General features: G+C 34.8%; 1 protein-coding gene across 9 annotated transcripts in view; it reads left to right on the top strand.

The window, feature by feature from the left end:
- FRY (FRY microtubule binding protein) overlaps positions 1 to 12,863 on the top strand; it is a 425,513-nt gene that overhangs the window by 327,003 nt on the left and 85,647 nt on the right. For all 9 annotated transcript variants that reach the window (XM_036831330.1, XM_036831325.1, XM_036831331.1 and 6 more), the window contains 5 exons: positions 106 to 197; positions 481 to 653; positions 1,727 to 1,887; positions 3,449 to 3,559; positions 7,275 to 7,429. In XM_036831330.1, coding sequence (XP_036687225.1) covers positions 106 to 197; positions 481 to 653; positions 1,727 to 1,887; positions 3,449 to 3,559; positions 7,275 to 7,429 — 692 coding nt within the window. The remainder of the gene's footprint in view (positions 1 to 105; positions 198 to 480; positions 654 to 1,726; positions 1,888 to 3,448; positions 3,560 to 7,274; positions 7,430 to 12,863) is intronic.

A 12,863-nucleotide genomic window follows, 5' to 3' on the forward strand; every position in this document is an offset into this window, starting at 1 on the left:
CTTTGTGTTTAGAAAATTGAAAATGACTAGATTACATCTTCCTTTAAAGCATAGTTAACATTATTGTGCCCATGTTTATAAGTGGTATTACCTCTTTCTGCACAGAACAAAAAACGCCGAGAACGGCGAGACTTGTTAAGGCTACAGCTACTTCGAATTTTTGAACTTCTGGCTGATGCTGGTGTAATAAGTGACAGGTAAGGTGGAAATTCTACTGAGTTGATCTCTCCTCACCAAACTGATGTTTTTGCCTCTCTTTTTTTCATTCTTTCTTTTTTTTTATAAAAAAATATATTACCTTTAACTTTTACTTAGAAAAGTCCAAAAAACCTTGTTTTTTTCATATTCTGTTTACACTGCATATTCGTCAAGGACAAATTTAGTGTGCAAGTTCTGACAGTGAATCTTATTTTCCATGAAGCATGTACTACTTTGACATCAAGACTAATCATCTAAAAGTTTAATTTCCTTTTATTCCAGCACCAATGGAGCCTTAGAACGGGATACTTTAGCCCTTGGAGCTTTGTTCTTAGAATACGTGGACCTGACCCGCATGCTCCTAGAAGCTGAAAATGATAAAGAAGTGGAAATTCTTAAAGATATCCGGGCACATTTTAGTGCCATGGTTGCCAACTTGATTCAGCGCGTTCCAGGTACAGTGATACATCACTGCAAATTACCTTTCGTGCTTGAAATATCATCTGTGTTCCTCATTACTGTGCTTTCCTCTTTAAACCTACTGACCTGTTTGCAGGTCTGGGATGGGATCGTTTATTTGTTTGGAAATCCTTGGAACAGATCGTGGGCATGCGGCACAGAGTTGGAAGGGCAACAATAGAAATTAACTTTGGCTTTGTGCTCGTCATTATTTCTGTTCTTTGTTTTGGTTCCCATCTGAAAATGAACCTGTATGATTTCCATAGAAAGGAAGTAATTCAGGGGAAAGTTCGCAGAGGCTCTAGTTTTTCATTCTCACTGTGCTAATCTCTGAACATATAATCTCAGCAATATTCCTGCTCTTGTCTCTATCCAGTCAACACATTATATAGAATTCTATATAGACTAAGAAATTATATTATTGGTATTTTTTTCATAGAACAAATGGGTCTGAAACCTTTTCATATATTAGAAGCACAGAGAATAAAAATAGCTGGTCAGTTTGGTATAAAAATTAATTGCTGGAATTAAAATTTTTTGACATAATTACAAAAAGCTGCAGCTCATCTGTTTCTACTTTTTCATTATGATTTAACATTATGATGTTGTAAAACATTCTTACCAATCCTCCTCATTTTTGATGACCCTAAATTAAGATTTAGCTTCTTCAGTTAAAGAATGTTTGTTTGAAATAGACAGTCTATCCGTTGTATTTCACACTTCTTCCTAAAAACGCAGCAGCAGTCAAGAGAACGTTTTATATGTAATCAGCAGCCGAGTGGAAGGTGTTGCAGTTTTTCTAGATAATGCTTAGAAAACAGTGTCTGTGAGTCCATTTTCTATCTCTGCTTTCTGCTCTGAGACAAGGTGCTGTTGACTGAAACACGAGGAGAGGAAAGAAAATTAAGCTTGACTTTTTAAATACATATTTCATTACATAAAGAAAACTTGAGTTAGAAAACGAAATTACTCCTTTCCCCAAAACTTAAGAATCATGCATAATAGCAACGTAAACTGTATTCACTGTATTTTTCAGTCTGGTAGACTCTTAGCTCTGTTTTCTCTCTAGTTCACCACCGAAGATTTCTCTTCCCCCAGCAAAGCCTGAGGCACCATCTTTTCATCTTATTTAGCCAGTGGGCAGGACCCTTCAGCATTATGTTCACTCCTCTGGATCGTTATAGTGATAGAAATCATCAGATTACAAGATACCAGTATTGTGCATTAAAGGTAGGTCACCTTTGCCTCATGAATGACTTTTGTCAGATTCATGGTCTCTTTCCTTAAACAACCATGCCTTAAATAAGATTAAAATAAATAATATAATATGACATGATAAAATATAAGCACACATGCAAAAAAAAACCAAACATATACATGTATATAAATACATAAGCTTACTTTATAAATTCTAAAATATCCGTACATAAACAAAATAGATAGCTATGTATAAACATGTAAATATTCCGATTGTGTTCACAGTTTCAAAATGCGAACCTTTCCAAGATCCCACTTTTATCTAAGGTTTCTACTATATGAAAACCATAGTTTTTGCTTATTTACCCTTTAAGTAACTGCCTTGCCAATTAACTTCCAACTTAAAATATATATATTCCCTTTTTAGTCTCCTCCTATCCTAGAAGACTTCCAGAAATAAGTTTCTGCGCTACTAGGACTGTTCAAAATTTTCAGAACCATTATTCCTTACAGCTTAATTTCCTTTATAAAACTAACTGTATATTGTCTCAGTCATATATACCAGGAGTTGCTAACTGTCAAGTTGACTTTTGACTTTATGGAGCTAATATAAGCCATGGCCCTGATAATCATTTGGACCTACGGATTACAAAGTGAATCAAGATCTTCCCTTCTCTTCCCTTCTCTTGCTTTCTCCCCACCTCAAAGGAACTAAAGTTCATATTCTTCATTTTCTTTATCTTTAAGAATCACAATTATTTATTTCTACATTTTTCATAGTTTGCAAATTTAGTGCATCAGTCAAATATTTGTCAAGTTTGTCGGTTCAGTATATTAGTTAAATATTTGTCATCAAAACAAAATTTGAAAAGCTATATTTATCATAAGCAGAATTCATTCACTTGAAGTCACTGATGGTAAGTTTATTTTAAGTCTTGTGAAATGGTCATTTTGTTTTGAATATCTCAGCCTTTAATTATAAAGATTTATTATAAAATTACATGTCTACAAAATTCAATTTATGGATTTTTAACTCTTATAAAAAGAGACAAAATTGGGAATCTGGTATTTTTTATTGAATCTACTAAGGAATACTTTAAAATCTTGTGGAAATAACTGCTTTAAAAGACCCTCATCGGGACTTCCCTGGTGGCGCAGTGGTTGAGAGTCCGCCTGCAATGCAGGGGCAAGGGTTCAAGCCCTGGTCCGGGAAGATCCCACATGCCGTGGAGCAACTAAGCCCCTGTGCCACAGCTGCTGAGCCTGCGCTCTAGAGCCCGCAAGCCACAACTACCGAGCCCGCGTGCCACAACTGCTGAGGCCCACGTGCCTGGAGCTCATCCTCCGCAGGAGGAGAGGCCACTGCAGTGTGAGGCCAGTGCACCGCAGCAAAGGGCGGCCCCCGCTTGCCACGGCTAGAGAGGCCCTGTGTGCAGCAGCAAGGACCCAACACAGCCAAAAATAAAAATAAATAAATAAATTAATTAATTAAAAAAAAAAAAGACCCTCATCATTTATAAATCTAGTAGTATGTGTTTTAAAGTCAGTTGTGTACCATTCAGTCATCCCAGGTTGTGTTCTGTTTTATCATCAGGCAATGTCAGCAGTGTTGTGCTGTGGCCCAGTGTTTGACAATGTGGGCCTTTCCCCAGATGGCTACCTGTATAAGTGGCTTGACAACATTCTGGCTTGTCAAGATTTACGAGTAAGTACTAGCCAAAAATACATTGTTTTTAAATGTCTTGGTTATCCTGCCGCAGTTGGGTTACTGACCTGTCTAAGCATTGTTCACAGCACAGTCTCTTCACACATCAGCCTCAGAACTGTAGGCTTATGTGTTGTTCACATTACACTATGATGCATCAGGATAAAAAGCACAGTAACATTTACCAAAATTGACTATAAACTAGGCCATAAGGCAAGTCTCCACAAAGTTCAGATGATTGAAAGATACAGACTCTGTTCTCTGATCACAGTGGCATTAAGCTACTAATCAATAATAGAAAAGAATTAAGAAATGCTCTTCCAGTTAACCAATGAGTCAAAGAATAAATAAAAATAGAAAGTGAAAAATATTTTTAACTGAAGAATAATGAAACCACTACATACTAAACTTGTGGGTTATAAATAAAACCTTGCTTAGAATATGGCCTTAAGTGCATATATTGGAAAGAAAAAAGGCTGATGACCTATGCATCCATTTCAAGAAGTTAGAAAAAGAATAGCATATCAAACTCAAAAAACGTGCATTGAAGAAATAATAGAGATAAGAGCAGAAACTAATTAAAGAGAAAAAATTACTGGAAATGATCATTTAAACCAAAAGTTGAATTTGTTAAAAGACTAATAAAATTAGTATATCCATGGCAAGTCTGATTAAGAGAGAGAAGGTGTATGTCACCAACCTCAGAAATGTAAAAGGACATCACTACAGAGGCTACAGATATTAAAAATAAGAGAACATATGAACATCTTTGTGCCAATAAACTTCAAAATTTAGATAAAATAGACAAATTCCTAGAAAAACACAGCACAGGAAGAAAAGAAAATCTGAATAGTCATATAAGTAACAAAGAAAGTTAATGTATAATTGAAAGTCTTCCCACAAAGAAAACTTTAGGACCAGATGGCTTTATGGATTAATTCAACATTTAAGGAACAGATTGCATTGATTTAATGCAAATCCTCAAAGAGAAAACAGATCAAGAGGAAACATATCTCAACATGTTTTATGAGACCCAAATAACTTTCATACTAAAACCTGACAAGAATTTAACAAGAAAGACAGTTAAAAGGCAAATTCATTCATGAACATAGATACAGAAATTTTAAACAAAATATTAGAAAATTGAATTCAGTGATATATTAAAAAGATGATTCCTTATGATCAAGTTGGGATTATTCAAGAACTACAAGATTGGTTTAATATTCAAATGTCCTTCAATTCATTTGTATATTAATTATATTAAAGTCTCAAGAAGGAAATATCATCTGATCATTTCAATAGATGCAGAAAAAGCATTTAATAAAATTCTACATTCATTCATGAGAGAAACTAATGAAACTAAGAATAAAAAAGAACTTCCTTAGTTTGATAAAGGGTGTCTTCCTTAGTTTGATAAAGGGTGTCTTTGATAAAGGGTGTCTTTAAAAAAAAAATGGGCTTCCTTGGTCTTTAGAATGACCAAGGAAGCCCATTTTCATTACTTCTATCAACATTATACTAAAGATTCTAGCCAATGTTTTAGAAAAGAAAAAATAAGATATCACAAGTGAAAAAGAAGAAATAGTTTATACAGAAACAGACTCACAGACTTAGAGAACGAATTTATGGTTATGGGGGGAGAGGGATAGATTGGGAGTTTGGGATTGACATGTACATACTGCTAATATTTAAAATAGATAACCAACAGGGACCTACGGTATAGCACAGGGAACTCTGCTCAATGCTCTGTAATAACCTACATGGGAAAAGAATTTGAAAAAGAACAGATACATGAATATGTATAACTGAATCACCCTGCTGTACACCTGAAACTAACACAACATTGTTAATCAACTATACTCCAATATAAAATAAAAATTGAAAAAAAAAAAGAAATAGTTTGTAGATCTAAATGTGAAAGCTGAAAAACTGAAGTTTCTAGAAAATAAAACAGGAGGCTATTTTAATCCCTGGGGTTAGGGAAAGATTTATTAAACAGGATGCAAAAATTACTAACCATAAGGGGAGACTAATTAATAACTTCTGTTCACCAAAAGACACAACTAAGAGTGTAAACAGGCTAGCTGTAGAGTAAAAAAAGATATTTGCAACATAAAGCCAACAGAGTTCTTATCTAGATTATATAAAGGACCTCTACAAATAAATAAGGTAAAGACACTCAGAGAAAAATGAGCAAGAGACTTAAACAAGCAATTTACAAAAGAGGTTATCCAGTATGTGCAATGTAAGAAATGTATAGAAATATTCAAAGCAGTATTATGCAGTCAAAAGCTGGAAACAACCCAGATGTTCATCAGTAGTAGAATGAATAAATTGTGGAGCAATCATAAATTAGAATACTATACAACAATGAAAACGAATAAATGTTGATGACTTTTAAACATAAGTTGAGTGAAAGAAAGACACAAAATTATATACTATATAATTCTATTTACACAGAGTTCAAAACAGCTCAAACTAACCAATGGTGGTAGAAATCCAGATAGTGGTTACTTTTGAGGAAGAGAGAGGCTAGTAATGAAGAGAATACACAAAGCAGGCTTCAGTGGTGCTGGTGATCTGGTTTCTTCTGGTATTCACACTAGTGTGTTTAGTTAACATAACTCACCATTTACTTGTGAATTATGTACTATCTACATTTTATAAAGTTTCTGAAGCACAGTAAAAACTTGCTGATTTTCTTTCAAGTTGAACTAAGTTTTTAATGAGATGTTATTTTTAAGTCCTTTGCAATAGTATCACCAGCTTTTATCTGCTTCTAAGTACTTAAGCCCGTGGGGAACTAGGTTGATGATATTTGACCATCCAATTAGAATATAGCTCCCCAACTATACTCCAATAAAAATTAATTTTAAAAAACGGTAATTTTGGTACACAATAAAGTTTTTTAGTTTAAAAAAAAGCAAAAAAAAAGAAATGAAAAGAATATAGCTCCCATCTGGGCCCGTACCCTATAATATAAGAACAAACAAGGCATAATCTTTCCTTCTCCACCTTGTTGCTACTGGCAGGAGAATGGACAACTTCAGGAAGAGGCAGGAAAATGATCCTTTCTGAGGGGAATATAGCCTCCAGACACCAGGCTTGTCCTGGACAAATGTGACCATCCAGCATTTAACAGTAGCTTCAAGAATCATCAGTTAATGATCCTATTAATTCTATCTAGTATGATGATCTTTTCATATGAAAGTCTCTGATTAAAAAGAGCTTATTGATATTGTATTTCTTTTTAAAAGATTGCCAGCTAAGCTGTACACCGTATATTTAGTGATCAAGCCTCATAAACATATTCCCTCTGATCTTCTTCATTAAAAGACTTTGCATTCATGAAGGCTATCCTTTTATATATTTAAATTTTTTAAACCAAATACATGTATTTTTCAAAACTATTTTAAATACAAAAAAGAAACATTGCCAATGAAGTCTTTATCACCTTTTCAGAGTTAAAAATTGAGAATGAGTGGACCCTATATGACAGATTTACACTGAGTCAAATTTAGTTTATACATTTCAGTTTTCAGTTGCAACATTGCATCCTCTTAAAGAGGAACTCCTAGAATAAAAACTAATCAAGATAAATGTTTAGTGTTCACTTTCCTTTTACACAATTTGTATTCACTAAGCTTGATTTTGTGTCTTTCCCTTGAATAATCTTTCATTAAGCGTGAATGATTGCTTTCCTCCATGTGTTCAGGTTCATCAACTTGGCTGCGAAGTTGTTGTCTTGCTATTGGAACTAAATCCTGACCAAATAAATCTTTTCAATTGGGCAATTGACCGATGCTACACTGGTTCCTACCAACTCGCATCCGGCTGCTTCAAAGCCATAGCAACTGTGTGTGGAAGCAGGTATGAATTCTTTAAGTGGAAGGTACTGGTCACTGGCAAATGCAATTAAGGTTACTCTTCATGTATGAATAATTGAGAGCTGCCTGTTTTTGCAAATATTTGAACAGAGTAAATTCTAAGGAAATACAAAATGGCCTATCTTTCCCCAGCAGATAGCCTATTCCCTCTAAGTTTACAGCTACGTTGATTTTTCATTCTACTAGGAGAATGGTTTGTAGTTATAGCCTGGAAATTTTTTTTTAATTGCCTGGAAATTTATAACGAAGTATTAGAGCAGGATTTGAAAATAATAAAGATACATTAAAGGAATTTCTAGAAATGTTTGTGACAGGTATGAACTGTGAGCACTTCAGCCATTTTGAGACCAAACTAAACACAGGAAGCAATGTAAAAATGTTACATTTCTCTTGCCCAAACCTTGAGAAAAGAAAAAAAGAAAGGGAAATGTGTCTCCTGGGATTCCATGGATTACACTTTTAAAACCACTGCCCTAGCTATGTAAATTAGTCATTCAGTGGAGTCATTCAGTTCTATAATTTATTGAAAGAAATGTTTTCATGACTAAGATGAAAGGGTTAATGAAGGCTCCCCATATTGCAAAAGCTATTCCCAAGAAAGAGCTTATTATGTATTAGAAATCGAGAGAAGGCGGCTCAAGTTTATTTTATTTTATTTTTTTTAACATCTTTATTGGAGTATAATTGCTTTACAATGGTGTGTTAGTTTCTGCTTTATAACAAAGTGAATCAACTATACGTATACATACATCCCCATATCTCCTCCCTCTTGTGTCTCCCTCCCACCCTCCCTATCCCACCCCTCTAGGTGGTCACAAAGCACCGAGCTGATCTCCCTGTGCTTTGTGGCTGCTTCCCACTAGCTATCTATTTTACATTTGGTAGTGTATATAAGTCCATGCCACTCTCTTACTTCGTCCCAGCTTACCCTTCCCCCTCCCCGTCTCCTCAAGTCCATTCTCTACGTCTGCATCTTTATTCCTGTCCTGCCCCTAGGTTCTTCAGAAACTTTTTTTTTTTTTTTTTTAGATTTCATATGTATGTGTTAGCATACGGTATTTGTTTTTCTCTTTCTGACTTACTTCACTCTGTATGACAGACTCTACGTCCATCCACCTCACTACAAATAACTCAATTTCGTTTCTTTTTATGGCCGAGTAATATTCCATTGTATATATGTGCCACATCTTTATCCATTCATCTGTCGATGGACACTTAGGTTGCTTCCATGTCCTGCTATTGTAAATAGAGCTGCAATGAACATTGTGGTACATGACTCTTTTTGAATTATGGTTTTCTCTGGATATATGCCCAGTGGTGGGATTGCTGGGTCGTATGGTAGTTCTATTTTCAGTTTTTTAAGGAACCTTCATACTGTTCTCTATAGTGGCTGTATCAATTTACATTCCCACCAACAGTGCAAGAGGGTTCCCTTTTCTCCACACCCTCTCCAGCATTTATTCTTTGTAGATTTTTTGATGATGGCCATTCTGACTGGTGTGAGGTGATACCTCATTTGTAGTTTTGATTTGCATTTCTCTAATGATTAGTGATGTTGAGCATCCTTTCATGTGTTTGTTAGCAATCTGTATATCTTCTTTGGAGAAATGTCTATTTAGGTCTTCTGCCCATTTTTGGACTGGGTTTTTTTATATTGAGCTGCATGAGCTGCTTGTAAATTTTGGAGATTAATCCTTTGTCAGTTGCTTCATTTGCAAATATTTTCTCCCATTCTGAGGGTTGTCTTTTCCTCTTGTTTATGGTTTCCTTTGCTGTGCAAAAGCTTTTAAGTTTCATTAGGTCCCATTTGTTTATTTTTGTTTTTATTTCCATTTCTCTAGGAGGTGGGTCAAAAAGGATCTTGCTGTTATTTATGTCACAAGTTTATTTTTGAAAGGACTGATATAGGCTGTTGATTGTCCCTTTTAATTAAATATTGCATTTTAAATAGCTATCTTGAGCTACAGGGTGAAGGGAATAAATGTAAATTAGTTGTAAATTCCAACCTGTTATGGTTCTAAATTAATAGGAACAGTATTTTAGAAGACATCTACTTTCAATCAACCTAAAATGAACATGCTTTTTAAAGAGGCAAGTTTCTCTTTAATATTTTTCTTTCTTTTATAAAGATAGTAGATAACATTTCATGTCTAAAGCTTTCGTTTTCCATAATCTTAGTAGTAAAATTTTTCTTCTATATATACGTTAATTTCCATAAAAGTCATATCAGATGAACATAATCTAAACTGTCTGATTTTCCATTGGTTTATTTCTTGATGTTAGCAATACTAAGTAATATTTATTTATCCTATTGGATATTACCAAAATAACATTTTTTATAAGAGTCTCTTTCTCTGGAGTGTTGTTTTATTTTCAGGTATTTCAACATTCTAAAAATAAATTTCTGTTCTTTGATTTTTAAAAATGTATTTAGAATCTATGACTTAGACCATAGATTCATTTGACAGAAATGAGAGTAATAAAAGTTTGCTCTCTTCACTGCCCTTCTCCCAGTGAACTTGGTTTGAACTATCCTAGTCACATTTATTTCATTGCATGGCCCTCTCCTAAAATATCACACTGCATTCCTCTGGATAAATCTAGGTATTTTTTTTTAGGGAGCACAAATAAATATTTTATGACTTTAGCAATATAGTCTCAATTCCAGTAATATCTCAGTCACAAAAATATTAGGATATAAAGCCCTCTATGTTTAGAGTAGATTTTTTTAAGATAGCATCCTAAAATATTTTGGTTTCTTAAACAAATATCGCCTATCAGCTTATTTCACAACACTCATCTGTTCAGAGGGAAGGTCAGAGGGCCAGGCAATGCCATGGCTGCAACCTCACTGCCAAGGCAGTAGCCAACATGTGACCACAAATGGTGGTCGTTTCTCACCACAGGGCACGTTCAGAATTTAACATTTCAGCTGTGGCTTAAATTTGCCCTCTTTTCCCATAAGTTCTCCGTCTGTAGAGTCTGGGTAAGCCTCCAGACTTGTTTGCGCAATCCTCACACCTCAGTTTTCAGTACTTTTTTCAAAAGCAATTCTGGTGTTTTAGACTTTGTTTTCTGCAAGTTTGCTTCTAAAAAACACCTAAATAACTTATGAAATAATCTGTTCCTAAAAAAATCATACATAAACTGGATCATATTTTAAATTCCTCAAACAAGGTGTCTGTGCAGTAACTCCTGCAACAAGACATACCCTAAAGTGAAGAAGTCTTCCTGTAAAGAAAAGAATTACCTCTTCCTTGTCCAATGAGAATGATCATACACTGTATTTATTTTTGTAGGAATATGACAGTTTATAAGCAGACTCATTTATTAAGGAACCACTTATAACTGACCTTAAAATACCTAAAAGATTTAACATTTTAAAAATGCTCTTGTGGATTAAAATTTTCTACCTTTAGTTTTAGAACTAAAGCAATTTTTACGTAGTTAATATATCAATCCTTATATTCAGCAGCTGTGATAATGGGAAAAAATGGTTCTCTGCATTCTTCTTTTTAGTTTATTTCTATAAATGACTCTCTGTGTGTGTGCGTACGTGCGTGTGTTGTGAACTTGCTGGTCTCCAGTCAAAACTATAAGTTAACTGTAACTATAACTACGATCTGACTGGTGACGTTGAGAGATTTGGAAGTCAGAGTGGAACATGAATAGGACCAGGGGAAGCGAGGATAAAAGTAGAAAGTGATGGTAGAACTAATAATATTAGTTTTGAAGCATTTTTCATAATGTATGTTTCATATTTGATTAAAATCTATTAAATGCAGCTCAGTACTATAATTTAGCCCAAAAGAAAATAGCTCACCTGTCAGGCAGCATTAGTTCAAATAACTGTTTGGTTTCTGTGTGTGTTCTTATTAATTTTTCCCTCAACTCCAAGTTATATCAGTTTGGAAGAGATAGGGAAATTGAGAAAGAGATTAAATGGCTTTCCAAGGTTATAAATCAAGGTAAATAATATGCTCTATATTAAAAGTATAGACCGCTTCCAATCACTAGCTTAACTCAACAGAATTCTCTTCACATTTAATTAAATACTTAAGAATGCCATTGTTTTTACTCTTACTCTGTAACATACTACTAGAATATAGTTAATAGATGTCTTAGAATTATATGCAAGATCAAAGTTTTAATTTTTAAAGAATTTTGTTGGGTTTATTTTTGGAGGTGGTTTTTGTTGTCATTGTTCTTTGCATGTCTGCCTTGCCTTAACTGTCTATAAATCTTTTCTAATTTAAATCAGGCAATGCAAACTTGAATCCTTAAAAGTAAATGCCCCACATTTCTTAAGGGAATAGCATCCATCTGTTGCCAAGGAAGACAAGGGAAGCTTATGATTCATGAATCTCAGTCATACGCCCTAACTGGTGATGTAGAGCCTCATTTGGTTGTGTCACTCAGCTGGAGAATTTCAGGAGAGTATACAGAGTTTGGGAATTTGGGCTCTGGAAACGTACTGTCTTGAGTTTGAATTCTAGCTCTGCCTCTCATTAAGCTGTGTGCTCTTGAACAAGTTACTACAAATGCTTACTCATTTGTGAAATGGGAGTGATAATAGGGTTAGGGTAAGAATTAAATAAAACCAATCTATTGACCTAAGGTCTAGCACATAGTAAGCACCCTGTAAACACAAAGCTGTTATTATTCAACAGCTGTTGGAGGCAAAGAGCTATGATGTAATCATATCAGCTGGTAAAATCTGCTTCTCTTTTTTTTTTTTTAAGTATTTGTGTTTTTTTTGTTTTTTTTTTAATTTTTTTTTTAACTTATTTATTATTTATTTATTATTTATTTTTGGCTGTGTTGGGTCTTCGTTTCTGTGCGAGGGCTTTCTCTAGTTGCGGCGAGCGGGGGCCACTCTTCATCGCGGTGCGCGGGCCTCTCACTATCGCGGCCTCTCTTGTTGCGGAGCACAGGCTCCAGACGTGCAGGCTCAGTAGTTGTGGCTCACGGGCCCAGTTGCTCCGCGGCATGTGGGATCTTCCCAGACCAGGGCTCGAACCCGTGTCCCCTGCATTGGCAGGCAGACTCTCAACCACTGCGCCACCAGGGAAGCCCTCTGCTTCTCTTTAGAATAAAATTATCCTGAGCTTCGTCCTTTAGTTCTAAGTAAGCCAGAGCTAGTGGGTATGTCTCAAATTCTTCAAAATCTCCTCTCTTTCAGATTGAAAAAACAGTTTTATTTCTTGTTTACTTTCTGACCCATATTTACCTTTCATATTTGTTTCACCATTTTATTTTTATTCTGTATGAGCACAGCTGTCTTTGTTTCTTTTACCCTTCCACTGCCTATGTTGAATAATTAAATACTGAAAAATGTGAGATTTGGTTTCTAAGCCTATTTTAAACAGCTAAGTACAGATGTTTTATTTATGCTCTTGTACTCATTTGAGAGCTTT

The sequence above is a fragment of the Balaenoptera musculus genome, chromosome 18, assembly GCF_009873245.2.
Source record: "Balaenoptera musculus isolate JJ_BM4_2016_0621 chromosome 18, mBalMus1.pri.v3, whole genome shotgun sequence".
Classification (NCBI taxonomy): Eukaryota; Metazoa; Chordata; class Mammalia; order Artiodactyla; family Balaenopteridae; genus Balaenoptera; species Balaenoptera musculus.